The sequence below is a fragment of the Phlebotomus papatasi genome, chromosome 1, assembly GCF_024763615.1.
Source record: "Phlebotomus papatasi isolate M1 chromosome 1, Ppap_2.1, whole genome shotgun sequence".
NCBI classification, from domain to species: Eukaryota; Metazoa; Arthropoda; class Insecta; order Diptera; family Psychodidae; genus Phlebotomus; species Phlebotomus papatasi.
Genome location: NC_077222.1, coordinates 102,092,788 through 102,102,994, shown reverse-complemented (window position 1 = coordinate 102,102,994; position 10,207 = coordinate 102,092,788). Strand labels below are relative to the sequence as shown.

Genomic DNA, 10,207 nt, shown 5'->3' with positions numbered 1-10,207 from the left:
CGACAAGAATATCTTTATCAGTTATGAATAATTTATCAGTTATGAATAATTAAAAATCAGAGTTTTTCACAGAATATTCATATGCTGCTTTGGGTACTCAGAGTCCCAAAAGAGATGAAAGAGTTAAGTAAGCTTTCTTCTGTATGCAGCATATGCTTCAAACGCATAGACTCAAATCAACTTCGAGCGCAAAAAGCGATAATCATTTTGAACTTCTACCGTTCTCAAAAGTCGTACGTCAATTAATTATCCAGTCAATGCACTCAAGATGTACGCTTTTTATTTACCAAAAATAGAAAACCAGAAAGGTATGAGCATTAGAAAGGAAATTGATATTATTGCAATTTCATTTTATTTAATTGGTGTTACGTTGAAAATTTCCAAAAATAATCAGATTGAAAATGGATCAGATGAAAGCAAAAGTGAGTGCAGTTCCAGCGATTAGCGAAGTCTCTCAAATATCACCAAAGTTTCCAGTAAGAAACAACATGAGAAATCCCGCATGAAAATTAGAAAACTCCAAAGGCATGTAATTACATCCAATAAGATGTGAAGTTGCCGTTGAGGAGAATGAAATCGAAATTTTACACTGACACACAGGTGTAATGCACATTGACGAGATTTTCTGCTGAAGAAATTCCCGCCAGATTTGTGGTCATCTCTTGGATGTCTCTCTCTCCATCGGAGAGAATTCACTCAAGTGTAATGATATACCGAAAAATTTTCCGTTGTTGCTCAAGAGAGATGGATTTGTGGCTGTTATTTTTTTTTTCTTGCAGATTGATCTTTTTGGGGGCTAGAGAGACGGAAAATCACGGCGATTGGGATTTTTTGAGGTGGTTGGTAATAAGAAAAAGCCAAAGAAATTCTCCTTCATTTGATTTACCACGGTGATTTGAAGAGCTTGGGAGCAATAACGAAATGGAGGGAAGACGTTCGAAGTGGAGGGAGCCTTTCTCTTCTTCTTTCGCACCAGCACCAGCAGCGTCTCCCCTTTGGCGTGATTTTATAAATAGTCGACGATTTCTGAATTTCTCACTAGACCGCCGCGGATTATGGACTAGACAAGACCATCTTAAGATAAATTCCGGCACTGTGATTGTTCCTTCTGCTTTCCCAAAAAAAAAAATCATCTGGCCGGAAAATTGGGCAGTATTTAGAGGTCGAAAATAGCCCATCTCTCTTGTGTGCAAATAGTGATCAATCAGTGGTCAGTGAGTGGAAGTGAATTTATTTTTTTACCTTGCTCCCCTGGGCAGAAACTTGCATTCATATAAGAGAGCTCTAAACGGAAGAGAGTAAAAGCAGTGAAAATTGCTGCATAATGTGGATTTCTACAATTTTTATCGGTATGTTGCCTATTTGATCTTTTCTTGTGCCGTATAAGAGATTATCCCCCTTGCAATTATTGAGTAATCCATGAAGTGAGCCTTACGAGATCTTCCGGATCTTGCGATGACAAAGCGCAATCGCATAGTGAATTTTTCCGCCAAGTTTGCAATTATGAGGATAGGCAATAATAATTATGAGGTGGATTGAGTTGGAAAAAAAAAGATTGTTACATTAATTGAGTGAGATTGGATATGGAGTAGAAATCTCAGTGGAGAGAGATGATTGATTTATGATGGCAAACTCGATAATTGCTTGGTGCTCTGTGACATGTTCTTTTTTGGACAACCTCTGCTTTCTTTCCACAGTGGCTCTGGCACTGGGTTCATTGAATCCAGCTGCATCTGAGGAAAAAATTGCCGATGAGAAAACTGTTGCAGCAACGGAGAAAGTGCAGGAGAAGAGACAAATCTCCGGACATACAAAAGTTCCCACGCATCCCAAACTCTCACAGGACTTTACACCCCTGATCTATGGCAACCAGGTGACTCCTGGTCTTGGTCAGTATGCCATCCCTGAGGATCCTTCCACCTACGCTTCTTCTGCTAACGCCAGAAAGGTGAGATACTATCCCAAACGACTAGTTTAGAAGTGAATCCCTAAAGTCCTATTATCAAATTCCGGACAAGTGAAAAAAGATTACCTAGGAAAGCTCTTATAGACATTGTAAGGGGCTTTCTACCTCGGGACAAACCTGGAACAAGTTAGCTGAATCAAACTCAGGGCGCAATTGTGAAGTGTTTTCTAATCCATTAGTCAGGGGCCTATCAAACCTAATAAAAAGTGAAGCTATTTTTCACTTTTCCTTGTAAAAATTTTGAAGCTATTGCACTGCGACTTAAACAAATTTGCTCGTAGTTCTTGTATAATTTTGGCGAACATTATGAAATATGTATTTTTAGATAGCTTTTAATGCACGATTTCAAAATATATCAGACTGATAAGTCAATTCTCTTTAGAAAGAAACTTGCCAATAATCTTCAATGCCTCTATGCAAAAACGTATGAAAAAATGAAATGTCTAAAGGTCCCTGTCATTAGTAGTAGCACTAGTCTTACTAGTGCACGGCTTTCAGAATTCGCACACATTCTGCCTTCGAACACTTCATGTTTTTGTCAAATTCCTTTAATAAACCTGACCGATTTTTTCTAGAAATATGTGATTCATTCAAGGAATAAGGGAAAAATATAAAGTGTTTGAAGCCATAGTGTGGGCACAACCTGAAAGCTTTCCCTTGGTTATGACTAGAAGCACTTCAAAATTACACCTGAAAATCTTAGTACATACCTTGCCTTGGTACGTCACGGAATCAACTCTGAAAACCTTCTTGAAATAGTAAAAAAAAAATAGATTCGTGGAATAATAACCCTGTTAACCTAGTAAATGTCCTAAGCTCGCGACCGTACCCAGGGCAAGTAGTTCAAAGTCAATAAGTGAAAAAGAATCCCCGAAGAAAAGTAGAAGGAACTAAGAACAAGCTAGGAGATACTGACGAGCGGAGGCAGTCAAAATCCCGAAAGCCAAAATCCCGAATGTTCAAAATCCTGAAATCCAAAATCCCGAAAGCCAAAATCCCGAAAGCTAAAATTCCGAAACCCAAAATCCCGAAAGCCAAAATCCCGAACGCCAAAATCCCAAAAAGCCAAAATCCTGAAAGCCAAAATCCTGAAAGCCAAGATCCCTAATCTTCAAAATTCTGAAAGGGATGAAATTATATGGAGAACAATGTGTAGAATAAATTCATACATAGAATTCGGAATTTTAGCGTGCGGGATTTTGACGTTCAGGAATTTGACTTTCAGGATTATGGGTTTCGGGATATTGACCGGCACCCACTGACGAGAAATCGTGTACATCAGTAATTGCCGTATATTAGCTATCTACTAAATCTTCAGATCAATCAAACTCTGTGATTTACGGACCTAGTAGGTTACAACAATTGCTAATAAAAGCAACAAAACCAAACAAAACGAGAAAAGTAACAATTCTATTATTTTTTTAGAACCTTCAAGAGTTTCAATTGTTTTCGTTTGACGCACCATTTATAAAATGCTTCAAAAAATCGCGGAATTTCCGAATTAGACAAGAAAAAAAACAACTCTAAAAGAAAAAAATTGTTAAATAGTTTTTGTTTAAAATTTCTAATGAAAGTTTCACAATTATTTTTAAAGTATTTTATCAAATTGTGTACTTGTTAGTCGTTGATTTAGCAGAACTTTTTTTTACTAAGCATGATACGGAAAGTAACTATTTGGCAGTTTTACCAAAAATCACAAAAACAAACCATTTCTCTCTCTTTGGTTATCTCAAAGAAAGAAGCGTTTTAATAGTTTAATCGATTTTTAAAGGTTGAAAAACTTTTCAAATGGATGAAATAGTGCATTTAAAATCTGATTTTTCTTTATTTGTACTAGATTCCTTTAGCATTTTACTGCTCGAACTCAAAGAGTGAGCAGTTATATAATTATCTTCTTTTTTTTTCAATTTGTCACCGTCCTGGAGCTTAAACGGTAAAAGATATCAACTTCCAGTATGCGATGACCCCAAAAAAAAACTATATCCCCCTGCAACCCCTCCAAAACCATGTTTTTTCGGTTTTTCCTAAATTTGCCCCAAGCTTTTTCAATGATTTTCGCATATGTTTAAGAAGTAAACCAGTTGAACATTTAGTCCAAACATACTTATGACCGGAAAATTCGCCATTTTGAATTTTTAAAGATCAAAAATCAATCACTTTGGAGGGCTCATTTTTAACCGATTTGGTTAAGTTAGAATTTTTTGGAAAGGTATTGAAATTTCAAACCCGGCTGCGTCGGTCTTCATCGGTAGTGAACCGGTTAAGTACCGATTTTTTCCATTTTCAAATGCTTTTGTGATTTGTAAATCAATTTGATTTCTAGTAGACCAGTAAGTACCAAAAGATGCGAAAAACTAATTCACGGAGATCTCTGTCTCATAAGTTCGAGCATTCCGGAATTTCCTAAAAGATTAAATAGAAAGAAAACTTAGAAAATATAACTCCATTCCATAATATAGGGACAAAACACATCAATCGCCCTAAGGGGAAGTGGGGCACCTTTGAATAAGGGTACCTTTGAAAAACGGTTTTTTTCTCATTTTTTTTTAATTGAATTGAGCCTTATCGTCATATAATTTAGCTCCACAAACCAATCTCACAAATCAGGCCTTAATGCCTTTTCAAAATAGGAGAGAAAAGTCCAATTCCGAAGATACCCTAATGAAAAGGTACCCATTTCTCTCCTAATTCAATTTAAAATGGAAAGTCGTCTTCCTGAGCAAAATTGGGGTAGGCTATAGAATATCCACGAGAAGCTTCTTCTAACCAAATAACCGGGTTTTTAGGATAGACGGTTAACCGGTTTTGGAAGGGACTGAAACCGGTTAACCGGTTTAAAACAGGTTTCAAATTTTGGGTTGGATTATGGGATTTTGAATAATTTTTCAGAACATGAACTTTGATGCAATCACACAGAGAAGTGATTTTGAGAAAGCGGTGTTGAATTTGGGGTTGAATTTGGTGTTGGTGTTGCTTGAACACCAAACGTAGTAGCATTCACACCAAATTAACACCTAGTTTTGAATCAATGGTGTTCTATGAAATGCTTTGGCGGTGTTGTATTAACTCCGCTACAGAAATCTCTGAAATGGTGCAAAAGTAACACCATCAATTTTCTAAACAGTGCTGTTGCAACGCCAAACGGTGTTCGTCGCTCACCATCGACCACACACACAGAAAAATGAAAAATTCTTAAACAGAAACACCCAGGAATTTAATTTCAAATTCCATCTAATGAATGCCAATGTCCTAATTCTAAATCCTTGATCATTTAGTTTTAGTTGCAAATCTGTAATTCTAATTGTAATCTCTAATTTTGGAATATTGTGTGTGCCGATGCAACGGTTCCCGATATGCTTTGAATACATTATAGGAGTTCGTGGCGCAGCTGGAAGATGCTCGACTGTCATCACAAAGGTCGCGTGTTCAAATCTCGGCGCAGGCTTAAATGTTGGAAAAAGATTTTCACGCACCAAATGGCTTTGAAATACAGAGAATATCATCCAGGGAGGGCCCCAAGCCCTCAAACAATGGTCAAAAATTAATAAAAATCACGCAGAAAAATGGAAAATTCTTAAATATAAACACCCAGAAATTTAATTTCAAATCCCATCCAATGAATGCCAATGCCCTAATTCTAAATCCTTTGATCATTTAGTTTTAGTTGCAAATCTGTAGACATTTTTCATTTATTGGTGTAAAACGAACACCTATATTTTCTTGAGATGGTGTGATACAAAATCCACAATGGTGTTCCAACAACGCTAAATTTGGTGTTAATAATTGGTGTAAAATTGGTGTAATCAGAAACCCAAAGCCGGTGTTAGTTACTTTGTGGCACCACTTGGTGTATTCTGAACACCGAATTGGGGTTAGTTGATTTTGGGGTTGAGGTTGGTGTGTCCGACAACACCATTTGGAGTTGTTATGCCACTAAAATTTCTCTGTGTGATATTTATCATATAAATATATTCCTTTTTCTCAGTTAGTTTAAAACTTATTTTATTTTATTGCTTTATTTTATATTTAAAATAGTTCAGTAAATTTAAGAGTGCAGGAAAATCACTGAGAGTTTTTCCAATAATATTGTGCCGTGGAAAAGCTAATGTGATGTAGATTTCCGTAAAAATAACTATTTTTTCATACAATTTATTTTTCTTAAAATGAATTGGTTATAAACGTTGTCATTTTTGACAATCTTTAATGAGGAAATACTTAAAAATTTTACTCTAGATCTTGGAAAATGGAAAAACTAAAGAACCGAAAGAGTTTTCCTCTTTATTTTTAAAATCCTATGATTAGTTAAATCTTGTTAAACTTAAGTTTAGAAAATTTGAATCGTGGAAGAGAAATAATAATTGCAAAAATATAAAAAAAATAATATTGGAAGGATAGTACCAAGATTTTTTGCTACCTATATTCGTTATAGTTTTTTTTTTGTAAAATCTTGTAAAAGTATTGTCAAAATTATTCTTTTTTCAACATAAAATTCCAGATTTTTCGATCGGGAATGGTTTAAAGTAATTTTTTCAGATCATTTTTTACAGAAAATCTACTAATTAATATTTTTTGGTATTATGTATCATGAAAAACATGATTATAATTTACACAAAATTCAAAAATGATTTCATAGAAAAAATTGCATAAGCATTTAGAAAAAAAAAGAATTTAAATAAAAGGAAACATTTGTTGTTTTTTACTCCATTGGTTGAGAAACTAATAAATGCCAGATTTTGATAAAAATTTTACAAGAATCTTGTGTAACAATCTTGATGAATTTGGGTCTAATAAGATATGCAGTTAAAAGATAGCAAGATTTAATAAAAATCTCTATGAAGTCAGGGATAGGTGAATATCTTGTTACTTTTGCACATAAAACAATATTTTACAAGATTGTACTAAATAAATAAGATAAAATAATTCAAGAGAGGAAGTCCTGAAATAATTTTCGATAACCTTTAAGCAAATAATTCTTTTCCAGAGTGAAAGAAACGTACAGGAAATCCAGTACTACTAGCCTTAAAATATTATTAACATACTACAATACCACAGATTACATTTAGAATCATATTGCACTTCAGGTTCCCTTCTAATTCAAAGAAATATTTTGCAGTGTATCTTGATTTTCAAGAAATAAACTTAAGCTTAAGAAAAATTTTTGTAGAGACGGTTTTAATAAACCGGTTTCATCTCTAAAAACCGGTTTTGAAACCGTCTCCAGAATAGGGCGGTTAACCGGTTTTTCGAAACCGGTTAACCGTTGTCGGAATCACTACTTCTAACCACGTCCAGTCCACCAAGAAGAGAGCAAATTTATCCTTCTTCTTACTTTATTACTCTCATTTCTTTTTTTCTCAAAGGTTCTGGTCCTGAAGGGGAATTCTGTAACCGTATGACAATGTCATAAGGCAAATTTAAATTTTTTTAAATGGTAAATTCGGAAGAACTAATCGAAAATCTGAATTATATCAATTCCGAAGAGCTTCACAGAGATCTTTCTAATAGCCATTCGATGATTTAATGTAATTCTGCTCCTTAATTTACCACGAAAATTTGTCATATGACATAGTCATATTGTTACAGAATCCCACTGCTCATTCTTTGCCAAGGCAGGGACTTCATTACTTATAGCGGATTTCCCTAAATCAGTTTTATGGGAATTCAAACAAGTTTCATTTCTTTCTATCCAGATATTCCGGACTATGTTTCTATTACCGAAAATACTCCTTTTGATCGTATATTTTATTTTATTTTATTTTATCATAGGGAATTCGAAGGATTTTCAGACGGTACCAATTTCATTGCAATCGGTTAATTGAACAGGCGTTTAAAAAAAACATCAATTTAGAAAGATATCGACTTAGACGATAGTAATCTTGGTTTAAGACGTTTCAAACTAACATTTCCTGGTTATTTTTACCGATAAATGTGTTAATGGAAGAATATGATAACTCCTCTGGCAATTGGTAAATATTCTTTCCTCAACGGGTTTCCTGTCTTCTTCGCGTTCAAGTCTTTTGTATTTTTGTACGAAATTATCTCTCGAAGAGACATAGAGAGAAAAAGAGAGATGGAATTGTGTTTGGGGATATCGGGGAGTCGTGATTCATGACTAGCACGACTTACAGATGATTGCAATTGTGCAATGAAGATGAAGAAGTCACAATCTCGGGGTGAAGACACATTGGCACCGTGCGATTGTTCACTGACTTCAATTTACCATTTTCCCATACATTTGCTCCAGCATCGCCTTACATAGAACATCCAGCTGGTGCATCCGAGACTGTGTGAATTCACCTCCCACCCCCCTGGTTGATTATGTGATGAAGACACCTGTGCCTCATGAATAATTCATCTCTGTCTTGTTCTCTTGCAGTTGCCTAATGCTAACAATTACCTGAAGCTGGCACAGCAAGGACAACTATCACCATCCGTGGCACCGCAACAGTTTCACGTGGAACTGAAGGGAGCCCAGCAGCAGCCGGTGTTTGTGCCCCAGGGTCCCAGGGTGAATACCATCTCAGACGCTGAATACTTGCAACTTATTCAGAATGCACAGAAGTACCAGGCTGCTCAGCCACAGCCTCAGCACTTTGCACCCTTCGTGCCTCAGCACCAGGGTGCCATTCTGGTGAATCCTGCCGGACAGAGGCATCAACAGTATGCGCAACTGTACCAGAAACCAACAACGCATCCACTCAGTGACTCTTCCCTGGAACGTGAGATTGAAAAGCTCGTAGCTGCAAATTCCCCTCAACAAACAGCTTCCAGCCAGAGACAGTCAACTAAGGTGCCCAAGGCACGACAGTTCCTGCCTAAGAACCAACACAATTTCGTCTTTATTCCCTACCAACCTCATGCCCTGCAGCAATTTGTTCCTCAACAGTATGCTGCTGCAGCAATCCCGCAGCAACAAACCCTGAAGCAGCCTCAGCAGCTGTTCTCTGCTGATTTCCAGCAAGCCAGCAAGTTCCATCAATTCCTGCCACAGGCTCACTTCATCCCACTGGTACCCCAGCAGGCCCATCAAGCCCAGCAAGCCCAGCAAGTTCACCAGCTCCAGCAGGCTCAGCAAGCCCACCAGCAGCAACAGGAACATGCGCTGGCAAGTCCCATTATCTCATACCACCAAAAGGCACCCCCAAGTCCGCCACAATCAGCACACAATTCACAGCATTCACAGTATCCCACCACCAAGCCGGCCGAAGTGAAAGCCCAGCCACAGCAGAAAACCCCGGATCAGAAGCAACCAGCTCACTCCACAATCTATGTCTCTCACTCCACTAGCACCCCACCTTTCGCTAGTCCCACCAAGCAGTCACACTACACCGCTAAGCCCACATCCCATTCACAGGAGACTCCCGCTCAGGCCCAGCACAGCCAACCGGCTGCCCAGCAAGTGTCCATCAACTCCCTGGCTGCTTCCATCTTCAAGACTCCTCCATCCCAACAACGCCCTCTAACACAGCAGGAATTCCAAGCCCTGGTCGACGCTGGGTACCCCGTAACGCCCATTCATGTTCCCGTGCCAGTTCCTGTCCCTGCAGACAAGTACGAAGGCCTCAATCAACAGCCACAGCAACAGAATGCAGCATATGCTCTGCAGCAGCAGCAATACTCTGCCGCTCAGGCTGAGCACAAGTTCAAATATCCAACTCCCCAAACTGCCGGAAGCCAGTACCAACCCGCCATCCTTTCTCCGGCCACTTTCTACGCCCCCCAGACCCCACAAGGCTACTACCATCGTGAGCAGAGAGACGCGGCGAAGGAGACAAAACAACCCTAAAACCCTAACGACCTTCCTCGCCTTCCTCCCATCCCCGAAATCCCCCAATTCCCTCCCCCGAATCCCCCCGGCAAGATACTCAATTCTGAGTAACTTGTCGTAGTATTAAAAGCATCTTTTTTACTTTTGTATAATTTTAAAATAATTTGTACTGCTGTTGTATATTTATTAATGATGTAAAGAAAAATACAAGAAATTTCCATAAAAAATCCATATTCTCACTCCATGGTCTGCCAATTGAAATATCTCATGCATTTCAAGATCATCAGATTGACCGGAAGGAAAGTGAAATTGATGGATTCGTGATAAGAGGCAAAGAAAAAAGCAGACAGCTTTTCCCCAAAAACACGTCTGCGGGTTTTATTTACAGAGAGAGGATAGTGCAGCTTATTTATTTTTTCTCAACTTATGATCGATTACAGTCAATCAAACTTTTTTTTCCAAAGGTGAGTGTT

The 10,207-nt window shown here is 37.8% G+C and overlaps 1 protein-coding gene across 4 annotated transcripts; it reads left to right on the top strand.

The window, feature by feature from the left end:
- The first annotated feature begins 368 nt into the window (after nt 1–368).
- On the top strand, nt 369–9,863 carry LOC129810167 (putative uncharacterized protein DDB_G0271606). 4 transcript variants are annotated; one of them, XM_055860482.1, is made up of 4 exons: nt 369–1,349; nt 1,698–1,948; nt 8,343–9,071; nt 9,321–9,863. In XM_055860482.1, exons 1-4 carry the CDS (start codon nt 1,325–1,327, stop codon nt 9,750–9,752), a joined length of 1,437 nt encoding a protein of 478 aa, XP_055716457.1. In that variant the 5' UTR covers nt 369–1,324; the 3' UTR covers nt 9,753–9,863. The 4 variants fall into 4 exon arrangements, with proteins under 4 accessions (XP_055716457.1, XP_055716454.1, XP_055716456.1 ...); XM_055860479.1 differs by having other exon boundaries at nt 8,343–9,863; XM_055860481.1 differs by lacking the exon at nt 369–1,349 and having other exon boundaries at nt 1,478–1,948.
- The last annotated feature ends 344 nt before the right edge of the window (nt 9,864–10,207 follow it).